Here is a 17,232-nt window from a genome sequence, read left to right as displayed (position 1 = left end):
TGGTATCACCTCCATGATGAAATTGATTAGCGCCACTAGGTAAGACAATTTTGTATTCAGCCCTTGAATAACATGGTTAAGTAAAATGGCTCTGGTAAAAAGACGGTTTTCATCACGTAGTTATGACCTGTACCCGTGCCGATGTCAATATAGCGTGGATGGCTTAGCCCCTCTCGACGACTCCACTACCAGCGTCATGATGGCCATGATCTAGTTGCCTGACAATTTTCACTCATCTCCAGTCTATTCATCCTGTTCTGTCACAAACCTAATTTTGCGTCAAGTATGTTCCACGAACGTTAATAAGGTTTTAACTATCATCTAAAGAGGCTGCATCGTTCCATGTGTGGGGGCTTAACCCAAACCCTTTCGTTCCCGAAGGAATTTCTCCGAGGTCATGATATCGGCCCTGCTTCTGCATTTGTCTAGACATTTAACTCTTAGCCATCGCTCATCACCTGAAGGAACAGGCAACATTGCGGTTGTTTAAGTGAACGGAAATGTTCTTCGCGCGCCCATTCACCCAAGTAGCCGCCCTCAGCAAAAATTCCAGCTCCAAATGGGGGCTTACCCAATGGTGCGTTTTTTCCAAAGCCACTAGACCAATCAACACCCAGAAAATAAGCGCGCCAGCTTTGATTTTATTGGGGGAAGAGGATATTCGTGCAGGGCGAGATGTTAGCGTAGGCCGCACCAGTTGGGAGGGCGCATCTCACAGTTGGAAATTGTTACCCTGGTGCAAATGTGCTAAATAAAAAATTTCTTATCCTCAACTCTAAATTGTCAGTTGTTGGGGTCAGTCACTATTATCTAACGCGGCCTCTTTCGCCTCCCAAATCAAACACATTGGTTAGAAAAGCGAGTATTACGAATTGGAAGAAGGGAAAAAAGCATTTGTCTTTTAATTCTTTTGAAAAAAAGTATAAGAAATTCAAATTTTGGATAGAGATGGCCCTCACTACTGTTTTTGATGCCCTTACGCGGTACACATGTACCAGGTGAACTGGCCAATCAAGCGGGGGGAGTTAGTCATTCCTCCAGTAAGGGCAGCCGTGATGGCGAGATGACTCACGGACGGTGCGTCATAAATTTGGCTATCGCCTGTTTTTTTTTACAAGTTAAACAACCCATTTCTTTTAGAATAATATTAAATGATGATCAGTGGAGTTACCAAATGCGCTTTCTCGATTCTATTGATGCCGAAATGTCGGAAGCTCTCCCTGTCTCTCACGAAAATTGGAGGATGATGGCAGTCCCGCATCAATCTGCAGTACACATTAAATCTATCAAACCAATTTAGATACCGGGGTGTCACATGAGCCACCTTAGGTCCCTCATCTGAGCCTTAAGTCACAGATATGTGACACGTGTCCTCAGGCAGCCGACAATTGGTTGAGTTTAGGACAGCGAAGTAAATGCAGGGCGCCATCCATCTGAAGAAAGACACTTTTTTAAATGTGCCTGAAGGGTTAAAGAAACTGGTGAATAATCAACATCATACCAGATGGAGAACGCGTTCGCCGCAGGTACAACCCAAAAGACCGAGTATTACTACCAATTGTATTGGGGCCAAAACTTCCAAGAATCTAAAAAAATCACTCACGAAGATTAAAGTAGCAAAATTCTTTTTTAAGCACAAACAACACAGGGTACATTCCATTCACGTCAAATACCTTTTTTAGGAGTACAAATGATGGATAAGGGTGAAAACTAGGTTTTGCGTTCTAAGAGAGTGTGGGGAAGACACTAAACAGACACAGGGAGTCCCCCAGCTGCAGCAATTTTCTGTTGAAAATCGCCCTTCAAATCGGCAAAGAGACTGGCAATTGAGATGCCGTATACTTTGGCAGCATGGATCTGAGCCCTGACACCCTCACGAAGTGCGAACAAATGGCCTCGGTCTTGGGATGTGCGAGCCTCATCCAAAGCACGTTGGAAGTACCCCTCGGCTTTCTCCAATTCCCCTCTTTCCATTGCCAACTGGCCACGCAATTCCCATGCCAACTCGCACCGTGGATCCACATCGATTGCCCGTCTGAACCACTCATCCGCCGCATCCTGATCCTGCTTCCAACGCAATTGCAAAAGACCCCGATGCGAGTACGCCAAACCCGAATTTGGAGAGAGTTCAATAATACGGGCGAACTCCTCATCGCTCTTCTGAAACTCTCCTCTTTCCGTTAGAATCTATAAACAAAACAGTGATTGCTACTTAAATTTATTTCAGTAGACATAACCACATGGTGGCAAATATGTAAGTCACCTGGGCGTAAAGGGAGTGGGTCTCCACGCAATTGGGGAACTTCTCGACCAACTTTTGAAACTGCTTTACAAGCTCCTCCACTCGTTGACTTTTTCCATCACTCTCACTCTTTCGGTAAAGTAGATACAGCCACTGCGCCTACAAGGAGTAATGTCAATAAAAAAGGGGAAAAAAAGACCACATGCCTGGGCGACGGAGAAGTCGGGTCTCAAGCGAACAGCCTCGCAGAGGTCTTTTTCAGCGGCGTCTAGATTTTCCGCGAGAAGATTAATTTGTCCGCGATGAAGATAGACGTCCGGACAGTCAGGACTGAGTGTTTGAGCCTGTTGGAAGCAGTACATGCACCCGGAGAGGTCCTACAGTGCACAGGAAAGGCATCAACCATAATTGCCACGGGCAAGATAAAAAGGAGGGGGAGGAGGAGGGAGGGGAGGAGGGGGGGAGGAGGAGTGTACTTTTACCAACTACCTTATCAATGGTCATGTAAAGTGCGCCGGCTTTGATTAGCGCATTCACCCGAATGGTGGGGTGGGCAAAGAGGGTTTCGCCGATGGAGAGAAATCGCGATTTTGCCTCCTCTGCATCTCCCGAAAGTGCTTTAAATGTGGTATCCAGGAGGAGAGCCCTTGCGCGGGCGGACTCGGGTTTCTCCCGATCACCGAATCTCGACTTTTCAAATGCGTGCAAATCAACAGTCGCCGCCTGGAAATGCAGATACCGACTTAAATTACCTCTGAGAGAGATTTCAATAGGGCGATGAATGTGAATCCGCATCCACGCTGGTAAACAGTCGTGGAAAAACGCTGAACACATATTTAAATGGCATTCGAAAAAGGATTTGGCTCCAAATCTTCAAATAGGGGAAGGAGAGCATCCAGTATTGATAAATGGAGTTGTAAAAGCTAAAAAGTGGGTGGTTTATAAAGAAATACTCGTTCGTGGGCAACCAGAGGCATCAATGACGATGGCGCTCAAATGATGCATCCATGTACACTGAGCCCTCAGTTTCCACGGTCTTCCAGCCCTTCTACATAGCAAATATAAACCCCCTTCCAAATTGTTCGAAAGCTCTGCCCAAATTTCATACCTATGAGAAGATACTTAAGGAGCTTCTGGGAAAAATGGGGGCGAGAGCGAAATTATACCAACACTTTGACATCATAACACCATTTCTAGGTGGTAAAGAGTATTTTGGCTTAAAAATTAGTCATATTTAAGACTAACAAGCCTTCAGCTATGATTTGGGACACTAATGTAAGTAGTTGTGACAGTCCTGGCAGGATATGCAGGACAAACGCCTACCGAATTGAAATCCTTCACAGCAGTCTCCACTAACTCCCAAGACGCCTCATATTCACCGGCGTGGAGTTTTTCGAACGCCTTTTCTAACTGCTCGTAGGCCGAGGCTAACTTCCGGGGCAGATTGAAAACTTCCTCAGCTTTCTCAGACTTCTCCTCCTCCACAGCTTCATCAAGTCCATTTGTTGCTTGCTCCGCATTGGCTGAGGGCTTCTTTCCAATCGTCATTGCTTCCAAGGTGAACGGATTATAGGCCCAAGAGCTGTTGTACAAAAGAAGTCAACCATTCAAAATCAACCAAAACCACAGCAGCCTTAACTTCAGTTAACCATTTATTCACCTGAAGTAGAATTTGATGAAATCGGGAGAGGGCAGAGTTCGTGGCAGCTTTGGGGGCTCCTCTTTGGCCAGCTTTTGGCCAATCTGCTTGAGAACGCGATCCATACACAGGACATTTTCCTGCAAGCGAAAGTCAAGGTGGTGTGAATAAGAAAAAGGGGAATGAAGTACACCTGAAGTGCACAAGCAGGAGGAAAAAGTACAGAAAACTAGGGAAAACAACGATGACGACGACGACTGAGCGCGTGACATGGTGGTTGGACCAACTTCTTACCCTCCAGAAGTACACCACGCAAACTTCCACTTTTAAGATCCGATTCCAGATGCCCACATAAGGGATCTGGAATGCCATGACGTAAGACAGAGACGATCGTACGAAAGAATGCTGGAAATGTGATAACCTACGAATGGTCCAAAACCGAAGAACAAACTTCCACTCATAATCGAAGATAGTTTTGTGCTAAAGGAAGATCCAAAATTTCTGCAACCTGCAGCTACAGTGGATAAAGTGATAAGATTTCCCTTGTAGGGGTCAGAATGAGACGTCTACAATGAAAAGAAGAGCCGGTAAGGGAACTAACAAAGGAAACAGCTTTCGAAATGTTCCTTGTGCAAAATAAGGAAACAGAGGCGCTCCATTTTTCACACAGTCGGGTAGAGAAATCACTTTGCATCATCTTGTATCACAAAAAGGGATTTTTAAAGAACCAAAGAGTAGTCATTGATCATAAAAAAACAATTGGAGTCAGATATGCACACACCTAAGGTGTGTTTAAAAGGGTCATTGTGCAATCACCGCCATTTACACTCACCTCTAAGCACGGAGTTCCCGAAAAGGCGAATGTAAGTAGTACTAATAGCAATACTTTTAGAACACAGCGTTGCCTTCCTTCATTCCAACGTTTGCAGACTTCCAATGCTCTCCGGCACCATAAATTGGCCCGATCGGTGAACTACCAGACGCCACTGCCAGGCTTCTGTTGGCATCTGCGTCATTCTCGACGGCGCCATATTGACCACCCACTCCACTCTCCTCAATTTTTCCACATCAACCAATACACCCCTTCACGTTGCCTTTCTCCCTGTCGCAACACTCCAATTTGGACTTGTGCACCATAGTCCCACGTACAACGAAGGCTCCCGAACACGTCTTTATCTCCTACCTTACACCAACTCTCACCTCTCAATCGCCGCAAGAAGCAACTCAATACACCCTCCATTCCCTTCGATCCAGTCGATTTCTGATGTTAGGTACCAGGTGCAGTTGCAATTCCCGTCATCTGCTATGTTCAGAGCTTTTGGCATCCCGATACTATCATTTCAAATAATGAGAAGAAAGTGCCCCTCGATCCCTTTCTAGCCTCACATGTACGCAACCTCAACAATGTTTCACTGCTCCTTTGTGCAGTTGCCTCCAAAGCAACAACCATATTGGAAAATCTCCTTCTACCTCAAAGAACACGCATCTCCTAAGGCGCCCAACTCCTGGAAATGCCACTGTCGATCAAACTGCTTGACCTTGGTAAGAAATCACTCCCTTCATCTCAGCCCAACTCACTTGCTCAAGTTCTTTGCTGGTGAGAAGTGGATGGGGATAAACAGAGAGAAAGAAGAGGGTGCTTGACCGAAGGAGAGGTTTCACACCGCTCCCATGGTCAAGACCTAATATTATGGCGGCTGTGCGCGGTTCAGAAAACTTCCATAAAGGAGCCGTTTACTGTACATACCCCAAAAATGACACAATGAGTAGTAGCAGCACTTACACTGTTCTGGAAGCGTTCTAGCAAACAGCACGCAGTGACGTCGAAGAGCCACCGAGACAAGTCATTGAGCCGTTCGTAAAGGCGCGCGCGTCGATTCAGTGCCTTCAGGTAGGTGGGCGCGAGTTCCAGTGCCGCATTGCAATCCTCCACCGCCGCCTCTAACTGGCGTAGATTCTCGCGAGCCGCTGCGCGGTTCTGGAAAAAGGTCGCCCGTTCCTCCACTGCAGTGGGTGGACACTGCTCCAGTGCTTCTGTGTAACATTCCACTGCTTTTTCATAGCGCCCTGCTTTAAAGTTGCGATTGCCCCGATTTTTCAGAGCGATAGCTGCCTCCAAAGGCGTCTCTTCGGAGCTTGGTGACGCTGCCTCCTCTTCGCTATGAAGCCCTACAGGGATATCGAAGAAGGGGAATAAGTTACCATTGATGATGGTGAAAATGTGTTTTAATTACTTTCAGGCATCCAGACACAGTGAAGCAGAGTCACGGTCAAAAGCAAGACCCTCTCACCCCTATTTCGACTTTTTCCAGTCTGGCTGAAAACAGCATCCATATTCATACATTACAGATCATTGCATAGCGGCACAGAAGTTAACAGAAATATCTAACCGAAGAGTAGGTGGAGAATTGGATCTAGTTGATGAATGCGTAAATAAGTGCATTGACGAAATCATTGCCAGACCAAAGGGCGAGCAGGTAAACAAATCACACAATTTATATATGCTAAAATTTACGCGTGGATGCCCCATGAATCGATGGAGATGAAAACCAGTGAATCCCGAAACGAATGAGAGCCGAGATGAACTGAAGAAAAGGAAGTTAAACGGGTAGTAACGGACTAATGGCTTAGCAGTAAATTGAGTGAAACGGAAAATGCTGTGCAACCGGACGCTGAATTCAGTTAGCCTAGGAATGGGCTGATAAATGAAGGTTTGAGAGGGTGCAAGATGGAGGAGAATTGATTCATAATATTTTAGTAGACCATTATCCAACAGCGACCCCTTCGACCCTAGTTCGATTCACTCTACCTACACTCCCATATTGATTAACAACTAATCTTGATATCCCTTCGAAAAAGGTGACGCATTTTGTAACGGCCACGTCGACAAGTTCTCGAGTTCTACCTGCGGAAACGCAAACACGACCCGCATAAGAAACTGGATAAAGTTCTGCCGTGAAATGACACTGATAATGTAAGGAAGTGGGAGGAATGACCAGATTACACTGTGGCGGAACAACGTATGGCAAAACTTACCTTTTCTCGGGGCTGAGTAGACATAGTAATAGTAGAGGCCGGCAACCGATGCTATCAAAACTGGTGTACCGAACAGCAAAATCTTCTTCAAGGTTTCCGACTGGAGAGCTAGGAATTGATGAAATAGGAACGTGATCCAACGTACCCATGTGATAGAGGATACGAGAAGGACAAACGAACTAATACGGCAGAGGCGATTAAAGCGTGATACAACGCGAAGCAGGCGGATCCAAAATAACCTTTTAAAACTAAATAATATAATTTTTTAACAACCTAGAAATCATAGCGCATTTTAAATTTTGTAATTTTTTGCACAAGTGACATTATTATTAGCAGTCCAATGATGCCTATTTCACTGCAAAAACATATGAAGACACATCTGCAGGACGTAATAGAAATTGTGTGGTTTACTATAAACTTCCTGTCTAAATCATCAATAGAGCTTCCAACAGAAACTTACTAATTATGTCTACTCCTATTTGCAGTGTAGGACAGCGACACAGTCTTACGACTTTTATTAGTCGACATGGATCACAGAGTAGTAGTGCAAGAAAATAAGTGGTACTATCACAATGAAAGGTTAAACATCACTTAGCTTCTCAAACTGCTTCGTGTGTTGTAAGGTTGCATAAATTTTAGGCTTAATGCCATGGCTTTACTCCCCCAGCATGCCCATCGCGTTAAAATCGTTCGAAGCTGTGATGCTAATTATCAGATTTTAAAAAACAAGGGCACAGCCCAGCATTTTAATGCCTGCAATTTACAAAATTTTTAAAATAATGACTAGAAATTAAAGAGGAGTATATTTATTTAGATGACCACATCAATATATACTGATGAAGTAAGTATCCAGTCGGAATTTTCGCACGCGGTTTTGATTCAGTGCTGAGAACGTTAATAGGTGTTATACGCTGAAGTGATGCGATATAAATTAAGGAAGTTGATGGGAATTTAAGCATATTTTTTTCAGTTAAGCTATATTTGTTGCTAAAATGAAATTGAGGATTTTAGCAGCGGCCGCGACCCATAGGAAATGTGCCGCGACGTTGCAACTAAGTTTGTTTATTCATTCTCTCAGAATAAAAAAACTTTTACATTTGCAGTTAAAGTTGATGTCGCAAGATGCATTGATAACTCTTCAAAAGCATGTGTTGCCTTTGAGTATTTTGCTAAATCAACTCCTTTCAATTTTAAATTTTCTTAATTTTAGCTGTCGGTATTCATTGATGTTAGTTAATGACTAGATAAAGCAGGAAATTTGGTTTTTTCATTGGACAGCAATAAGTGCTCATCTTTACAGTGAGCCAACTTAAGTAGCGCGCTCGACGGTTCCAATCCATCTTGGGTAAATTTCTTGCTGTTATTGCCCAACGTATTATTCGAAGTGCATATTTATTTTTTCTCATTTAACTTCCTTCAGTATGTCTGTTGTTGAAGCTGTCCTCCAAACGCTTTCTACGTTGAAGTTTGAAAGCACCTCAGCGGAACAATCTGACCCTCGTCCCACCGCTTTTGATAATGAAACGCTGGAAACAGCCGTATGTTTAGCTTTATGTGCATTGGCGTAGGAAAAGCTGCGTGTTTTTCAATCATTGCCGACAATCGCGAAAAACTTGGGAGTTGAAGAATGTCAGAAAACCCTAGTCCCAATGCTGGGTGGTAAGTGAAGCTGAGTTTCCATGTGACTGAAATTGTCCTTCTACTAGATCTTGTACAGAAAGCTATTGGTGCGGGGGATGACGAGGTTCTCATGGTGATTGCTCAAAAACTGCCGGATCTAGCAGATGTGTTGGGTAGTGATGGCGAGGGTGCAAGCTCCCTAATTGTAAGTCGAGTCGGATATACGCTAAATTTTAGCCCATCATTTCGGACATTTTAGTCTTTGTCGAAGAGATCGTTGTAGTCCAAGCTGCTGCTGACGCATTTTGCGCCATTTTACCTCACCTCTCTGCTGAACAAATTGACAAAAAGGCCCTCCCCTTAATTCGAAAGCTTCACGAAGGTGAGTTCGTTGAATTTGGCATTTGGCTCAAATTAAAGTAAAATGAAATAACACATTCAAAGCCTACCTCCGTTTTTGAGCAATTTGTGGCTTTCTGGAGCGGTTGGAGAAAGCATGTTTTCCAATAATTTATGCAGATCTTGAATTTCTTTTCGCGTCTGCGTCTGTGTGCATGCTGCTTATTTCAAAATTGTAATTTTATTTTCCTGCCCTTTGCCCGCCAGAGGATCTCTTCTGTGCTTCGCGAAAAGTCGTGAGCAAAGTGATGACCACCTGCTATCCCCTCGTTCCTGCGAAAGTGCAGTCGGAATTAAAATGGTGAGTGCCGTGCTGTTACTGTTCTATTTTTTCAAAAAACGGCCTCATCCACCTTGCTCATCTGATTTCTCGTATCACAATCCTTGAGCACGCATCATGCTTTTGGACTCCTTGCTTTCTTTTCCTCACGTACCGTTTCCGTCAACATGGAGACCGCATTCGCACCTCCGCTAATTTTGGATTTCGGCACTCGGCAAACACGATTCGACAGACCGGGTTAACAGAACACCAAAACTCACCACTCCTTAACTTCTTCTTGTCATGGTGCCTTTTTTCCTCGATTTATGCCTATTTACGGATTCTTGCATTCCCATCACACTTTTGCCATTTTGGCGTTCCGGTCTTCACATTGGCCATCTGGAGGCGAACCTCGAAAGTGCGAATCCATACACCGCGAGAATCAGGACACATGGTGGGGGTTTGTCCCTTGATGACTTGGCATTGATGCTTGTGTCTCGCATTCGCTGGATGAGTCGTAGTCCGCGTCTCAAAGTCCTCTAAGTTGACAGTTAAATCCCTGGTGGAAAGAGGTTTCAGCGGAAAGCATGGGAGCTGCTGGAATTCGTTTCCATGTGCAACCCTTTTCCTTGAGGGATTACAGATATGAGTGTCATAGCACCACTTGTCAAATGTTCTTAGTGAGTTTAAATGCACTTTTTTCAGAAGGATTGTGTTTTTTTCAGCATTAAATATGTCACGGATCTACGTCTCACATATGTAATGCTATTGCAGTTATATACCTGGATGGACTGGCTTCCTTTATTCATTTTCTATTCGCAGCCGCCTTATTCACCTTGCGGACAACGAGGACGAGGTGCCGCTAGTTCGGTCGGCTGCCATCTATCAGCTCGTTACTTTGGCACATCTCATTGGAAACGAGTTCAAGGCTGAGTTATCACCGCTCCTGGCGGGGTATGTTGCATCTACTCATAATCAAGTTATTTTCACCCCACGCAGATGCCTACTTGGGTGCCTCTCTAGCAGGTGGATATTTTTTAGTGCCTGGAAGCACGCGTATATGACATTGAGTTGTTTGTTGATTGGATTCTGTTCTTGAATGGATCTAGTCAAGGAGTTGTGGCAATTTTTATTTACTTAGTGAGTATGACTTTCTTCATACTTGGCATGATCACACTTTTACTGTTCGTGAATCCTCCGGGCGGTTTTGTCTTGGTACGGACGTTTGGACAGTTGGGCAGTGAATGGAATGCTAGTGGGGGCTAAATTGCGAGTAGATGCATGAAAAACGAAATCGGTACAGATTTAGGTGTAGTTAGGCCATTTTTTGCTAGATGTATAAAATAATCGAGAGGAGGGCTATTGTGCTCCTAAAATTTCTAACTTATTTTGATTGTAGCCTGGTTGGAGACAGTCAGCGGATTGTTCGGGCTGCCTGTGTCGAACCAATCCTGGAGTTGGGAAAAATGCTTAACAACAACGAGACTACGGAATACGAGACGATGGTTCAGGCCTCTTTGGACAAACTTAATGAAGATGGTTCGAGGTAGGAGGGTAAAGTGTGCGTTGAAACCTTCACACCCATATAACCAGTCAAATAAAGCGGGGTGCTGCCCAGTCCGCGCCCCCTTTGGCCGTTGACGCTTGGCCAATTATGGGTACACTTCTCATGCTTTAATTGTTTTGTGATTTGTGTATTTATTTTTTAGGGACACTCGACGCGCATTGGCCAGTAATATGGCGGAGTTGCAAAAAATTGCTATTTCCAGGGGTGGAAGCAGTAAATCGCTCCATACGATGATGATGAATTTGCTGGAAGACAACGAGGTGGAAACGAGACGAATTGCAGCTAGTCAATTCAAAGGTATGTGTTGTGTAGACGGAGGGAGGTGTCGAGGTTAAGGTAGGTGTTTCAGCGTTAGGCACGTGCCACGACGTCTGCTTTCAGTTCTTTACTTCCTTATTATTTCCAGCAGTCAGCAAACTCATTTTAGCAAAACCGACTGGATTACTGGAGGAGTGTTAGAACACGGTAATCTTCAATGCCGTTTTGTCATGAAATCTCCCGGGGGGCAGAATTTTCTCCCCTAATATCTGCTCATTTCTCCCCTTTCACGAAAGTTACATTCAATTTCACATGCGCTGTAAACAGGATAACCCACAGATAGGAGTGTTAACCGGTCCGCAAGCAAATTCCTCATCACCTTCACATGTTCATTTGAAAAGGATTACGTGTGAAATGGCGTTATCTTATGCACCAAGTGCTCATTACGTGTTTGTTCCCAACCTCTAATGCGTACATGACGTCGTTAATTTTGTTCTCTTTCAACGGTGAAGGCTCGAAGTATCGGTGTAGAAGATTGGTAAGGGATTATGCAAAAGTTCTCGTTAGTGATGTTGCAACACTTGCCATGAGTCGGCGACTGGAGAGAGAGGGGAAAATTGGAAGTAATTATAAATGTTAATGGTTGCCCCGGAGATATGCATGGAGGGATCTGGAACAGTTAATAGACCGACGCCTGGGTGGGATGACGTATGGAAATTACAGGGTTTGATGTGGAACAAATGTAGTGGACGAAGGAGAGTTGAAGCTATTCCAGTAGGGCGATGAATGCCTTCCTTTGCAGATTTTTGCCTCGCCTCGCCGAAGGATGTGCAGACGGACTTTCTGCTGCCGCGATTGCAAGAACACCTCAATATGGAGCGGGAGGAGCGAGTTCGCTCCGAGCTTGTATGCTGTGCCGTAGGGCTTCTGCCTTCCGCGCGGGTGGAGGACTGTTTACCCCTTGTTCGACCCATTCTCGCCTTTCTCAATCACAACCTGGACCAGGTGGGTTGCCACTCCACATCCAGTCACCTTCTCAGCCAGCTAACTGGATAGTTGATTTGATAACAATGTTGCACAAGGCAAAGACGATTGAGATTGTACAATTTCTTTTCCCTTGCAGCCGAAACAGTATGTTTTCGAGTACTTCTCCCAGCTGATGTCCTTTATCCCCTCCAGCGAGATCCAACTCACCATCCTGCCGAGTCTAGTGAATTTGTGGCAGGGGAAGAACTGGCGTGTTCGACTTGGCGTGGTGCAATCCCTTCCCTATCTCTTCGCCACCCTGGTAGGTCTCGTTTCGTCCTGCTGTCGGTTGGCGTTGAACGAGGGGATGCTTTTCATTCCAATCCTGAAAGTCCGTTGTCAAAGGATTGAGAATCCTAAATCCTCGTTTTTGAAGTCTATATTAATACAAAAAAATATTTGGGGAAATTCTTCCTCATTTTCCGAGAAGGGATCGTCATTTCAATCATATCAAATGTTGAGAGGTCAGTGTCTTGAAGTTATTTGGCATGAAACCGTTTTAAGTACCAGAATTCTTCGTTTCTCCAAAGACGATGTTTTTTCCAAATTCGTTTGTCAATGTTTTTAGCTCCTTCCGCTATTGGAAGTCATTTTCTTTCATGAATAAAGGCCTTCTCCTTTGATAGCTTAAATAATATTTTGTCATCTCCTTCGTGAACATGGAATGTCTATTTCCAAAGGAGCGGTAGAAATGCTCCTCTTTCACCGGATGACCTCAAGAGGCCCATCACCTCCTTCTTTTCTTAGCTCCTCCGTCTCAGTCCAGTACGTGGGAGCGCTTCTTCCTGGGAGTCGCTATCTCGTTTATAAGTAGGCGGTTACTAATCGAAAGTAATCAAGTTGCTTTCATTGTTGCCATTTTCTTCCAAGAATTTGGCAGTCATGGAAACTCTTCCAGTATTGGCATTTTCTGAAATTCTTATTGTTAGGGATTGTTTCTCAAGTGTCGGGACTGTTCTCAGTCACTTATTAATGAAGTTGCTTTTCAATCAAAATCTATCACCTAAAATTCGATGCTTCGAATTTGGTTTCCTCGAGTCTTCGGTTATGTGCGTGTCAGCATCCCTCTTAGGGTGTGCCATTTTATTCGAGCATTTGTGTCTCGCCCGTTTACCCGTCTAGCCGGAGAGTTGCCTCCGGGAGACCATTCTCCCATCCACTCTGGCCTGGCTCCTCGATCCCACCTGGGCGGTGCGCGATTGTGCGTGCCGAAGCCTCGCCCGTCTCCTCAGCGTCTGTCCCTCCGCCGCCACCGATGCCATCATGGGTACTGGCGGTGGCGGTGGAGATAAAGACGTTGGCACTGGCGTCACCTCCTCTCCTCCCTCTGCGACCATCTCCTCCAGCATTGTGGGCTCTGTGACCTCAGCTTCTGCCTTGACGTCGGCTGACGCTTCGGGCGATGCTGGGAACACTGGGGCCGGCGTCGGCGTCGGAGGTGCAATATCGATCGCCACTTTGACCGCCAATGCGGCTGCTAGGGGTCTACGTGCCCTGGCCTCCGATTCAAACTACCATTTGCGTCAGATCTTCATTCTCGCCGTCCAGGTACCGGGTTGCGTCCTCCTTGACCAACAGAGGCCTACTTATTACTAAATTAAGTGGCGACATTGGTAACAGTACGTCAGTCATTGCCTCTTCTCGCCATCCAGAGGAGGGTTTGAGATTGCGTTCGTTGGCTGCTTAGTTTACGTGTGTGTGAAGGTTGCTAATAAGCCATCAGTATCACTGCTTTGCATTCTCCTACCCTGGCGTGCAGGCGCTTTGGGGACCAGGGATTCCGGAGGAGCCGTCCTACAGCGCACTGGGTGATCTTTCTCCTAATGTGGGTCTCATATCTCCCGCCCTGCTCTACGATTTTGCACTCCACCATCATCGTCAGCAGCGGCAGCCGCAACAGCAACAAGGGAAGACACCGGATAAGTGTGCGCCCCCTCCAGCTGGTTTGCCGGCAGCTGGACTGCAGACCTGCCTCCAACTGCTGCTGCAACTGCTCACTGCCGATCCTGTGCCTAACGTCCGTTTCGCAGCCGCCCGCGCTCTTGTCATCATTTCCGCCAGTCTTGACGCCAAGTGAGTCACGCTGCTACCAAGACCACCTCCATTGCTACTCAGCATTCACCTCAATAGCTACGTTTGATATCCTTCGAAGACGAGGTACAACGCGTCTCCTGCATGGAGAATCCCGCAACTAGTGAGCAGTCAGCCCCGCTTACTACATCTGAATAGATGTTTCTTAGTGTTTTTTTTTTTTCACAATTTTCGGATTGCAAGCGTGTCACGAGGGTGATATGAATGCCGCCCTTGTTTCACACCAATCCACCTGTCAACTTGGCGCCTTCATCTTTTTTTTCACAACTCGAAGGATTTTGACTCCACGACTTAGCAAAGATGATTGAAGAGACGATTTGGATGGTGTTTATGTGCCTATGACCAAGGGAGATTGCCTTGACCACATTTACTTTACTTGTCCCGTGACTAGTCACCAGGCTGCGTGATTTTCCATATTTCCCCTTGCAGAGCGACCCAAAAGCAGGTAATCCCGGCGTTGAAGAAGGTGCTGGAGGAGGAGAAGGACTTTGACGTCCGATTCTATGCACAAGACGCTCTCAAGGGTAGGTGGCGTTGTTAGTTTGACGCATTACCAAGCCAGTTAGTTTATATTTCCTCTCCCTTCAAATTCAACGTAATTCCTTCACCACGTTGTTTCTTTTTTTTGCGTCTTCTTCTTAGTTTTCGATGGATCGTGATAACACGCGTGATGTCAAGAGATCGGAGCGTCCTTTTTTGAGTCGCTGCGGCACAGAAGCACAATCTCTTCCTCTCCCTCTCCTCGCTTCCTCTGAATTGATGCGTTTTTTTGATTGGTCCACTCTACCAGCACCTACAGCACTCTGTCCATTTGTCTCCCCACCGTTACCACCACCACCATCATCATCTTCATAGCCGCCTCGACCTCTTATTACTTTCTTACTTCTAGTGACGTGGATTGCTTCTGAACAGCCCTTACTCCTATCCTCCCGTCTTTTCACCCTTCTCCTCACCCCCTTCTACTTTACTCGAACAAAATTTTACAAAAGGTGCAAATTCTGACACTGACAGTTCTTTCTGAAACCGGGCCGGTGTTTGGTGAGTGCTGGGGGCTTTCCTTATGGCACTGAGGTCAGATTGAAAGGCAAAACCGCGTCGTGCTGCTTTTGATCTCAACGGAGACTTCGAGGACACCTTTGTGGTAGAAAGGCGATGAGGACGAAGGGAGAGAGGATTGGTTGGTCAGGCAGATGGCAACTGCCAAGTCGACCAACGAATTTACAGTTAGCTGCAGTCGTGACTACTTGCTCTGTTTCACTCCCCAGTCTGCGCCATGTCGTGTCGACATCGTGGAGGCGGCGCGTGGTTCGGATTGGACAGCATGAAGAAGTTTACTTTCCTCATGACCGGCAACGCTTTTGATTGGGGTGCTTTTAACCCTGAAATGTCATCTGATTGGACGGTTACATAGAGGTTAAAGCCGGTCATGATTGTGACTGGGCTCTTTTATCCCTCTGGGAATGGCTGATGAGTCAATTCCCCAACAACACATGGAACTGAGATTCTTCCATTCTTTATCGAAAATTCATTTCTTGCTAGACATTTTCAGAGGTGCAGTACCCTCCTGGAGGCGGCGCGCAGGTACTTTGCTAAGCGCCAAGGTGACGAAGGTGAGCGTGAGTATCAGAGGAAGAGACACATGTCCAGTCGGTGCAGAGGCGCAGTGGCCTCGGGATCACTTGCATTCATTCATAGCGAGGGTCACTGATGTTTGAGCTGATTTTTTAGGGTCATCCGCACTCTGTCAAGGGCTAGTGGCTGAGTTCCAGCAATGTGAGAGTCTTCTCATTGCTTCTTCCTCATTATCCTTTGTGCCTGCGCCATCTCTCTCACCTTATCGGGTTCAAGTTTATTTTCACGTTGGATTGTCACTATTGACGAAAGAAATTTGGCCAGTGAGGTGCTCTGAAATCTCCCTTCGCCACATTTAAGTGCTGCCACCTGTCTTGATCATTATGGTGGCTCTCCAGAGCCATCAAATGATCGTCTGGAAGCAAACCACGAAGGTGCAAGTTCATGCATTACAAAAGTCAACGAAGCGGAAAGTTAATTTGTCCAACTTTTAGAATGTGGTCAACGGAGAACAGCGGGAAAGTATCTCGGGGTTTTCCTCGTGACACCTGAACGATGATGGTTGGATGCCACCTTCGTGGCACATGAGCCCACAGTCCGCGCACCCATTAGTGTCTTAGCATTCTCCTAGTGGAAATCTGGGTAGCAGATGGAAAGTGCTTTATGTATGTGGCCTGATCACACGCTCTCCCACGTGATACAGTGGAGATGGAGGCGGGGTAAAATGCATTCAAAACCCCAAGAAACCGCTTTCCATGTACTTACGGCATGCGTAGACCAAGTCTTCTTGCCAAATTGACTTGATGATGAGGCGTTACAAACACCTACTTTATTGGGATGAGACGGTGATGTAAGGAGGGCGAGGCAGATGGTGACACCATTTCCGAGCTGTCAGATTTTAGCCCCCGAAATGCTGCACCCTGAACTCCACCAATCAACTTGAAGGAAAATGTGCCCTTCAAACTGACCAATCCAATTGGTGACACAATTCCTGAGGATTGTAATGAATCACCCCAGTGGACGACGTCGAGGTTGCACAATTTAAACCATGAATCGCCAACTTTAATTTCCACCCGCATTTTTTTCAGTAAATTTTACAAAGACAGTCGGTTAGACTTCCTTGAAGGAACGAGAGAAAGGTGAGAGAAATTAACCACCACTCCAGACCTCTTCAGGGGTGCGTTTGTTGATCAGCCATCGGAATAAGGCAAGTTAAGTGGGACCCACAGATATCCGCACACAGACAGACAGGTAGACGGGTTGTTGGAGAAGAGGGGAGAGATGGTTCGTTCTCATCTGGCAAAACGACCAGTTTTTCTCTTTTCTCTATGGTGATGCGCCAAATTTCCTGCACGACAGTAGAGAAGGGGATTTAAAAAAACAGTTGAAGAACTAGCAGCAAGATTCTGAAGGTGGGGCCGTTTCCAGCGTAGCACCACCTTGAACAGGCAGTTTTTACAGTCGGCTTCCACAGTCTAGAAGGGATTCACTTCAGCACTGCTTCGTTAAAGTAGTCTTTGCAC

At 45.9% G+C, this 17,232-nt stretch overlaps 2 protein-coding genes across 2 annotated transcripts; one reads left to right on the top strand and one right to left on the bottom strand. All coding sequences in view use genetic code 11, as the record gives it.

Moving 5' to 3' along the window:
- Positions 1 to 1,746: 1,746 nt before the first annotated feature.
- EGR_09664 (Mitochondrial import receptor subunit TOM70) lies at positions 1,747 to 6,941 on the bottom strand (the record flags this gene model as incomplete). The annotated part of the gene is made up of 11 exons (XM_024498913.1): positions 1,747 to 2,187; positions 2,264 to 2,401; positions 2,482 to 2,619; positions 2,732 to 2,965; positions 3,566 to 3,824; positions 3,903 to 4,021; positions 5,460 to 5,597; positions 5,665 to 6,050; positions 6,397 to 6,466; positions 6,695 to 6,847; positions 6,918 to 6,941. 11 exons carry the CDS (start codon positions 6,939 to 6,941, stop codon positions 1,747 to 1,749), a joined length of 2,100 nt encoding a protein of 699 aa, XP_024346686.1.
- A 1,397-nt stretch (positions 6,942 to 8,338) lies between these two features.
- EGR_09663 (Serine/threonine-protein phosphatase 2A regulatory subunit A alpha isoform) lies at positions 8,339 to 15,845 on the top strand (the record flags this gene model as incomplete). The annotated part of the gene is made up of 15 exons (XM_024498912.1): positions 8,339 to 8,455; positions 8,486 to 8,576; positions 8,624 to 8,742; positions 8,775 to 8,919; positions 9,144 to 9,237; positions 10,018 to 10,149; positions 10,595 to 10,741; positions 10,905 to 11,059; positions 11,823 to 12,025; positions 12,144 to 12,308; positions 13,169 to 13,594; positions 13,806 to 14,119; positions 14,567 to 14,661; positions 15,403 to 15,539; positions 15,687 to 15,845. 15 exons carry the CDS (start codon positions 8,339 to 8,341, stop codon positions 15,843 to 15,845), a joined length of 2,499 nt encoding a protein of 832 aa, XP_024346685.1.
- Positions 15,846 to 17,232: the final 1,387 nt, after the last annotated feature.

Source organism: Echinococcus granulosus (genome assembly GCF_000524195.1).
Source record: "Echinococcus granulosus chromosome Unknown EG_S00159, whole genome shotgun sequence".
In the NCBI taxonomy this organism is placed as follows: Eukaryota; Metazoa; Platyhelminthes; class Cestoda; order Cyclophyllidea; family Taeniidae; genus Echinococcus; species Echinococcus granulosus.
The sequence above is the reverse complement of the archived record's forward strand: the minus strand, read 5'-3'. Positions and strand labels throughout refer to the sequence as shown.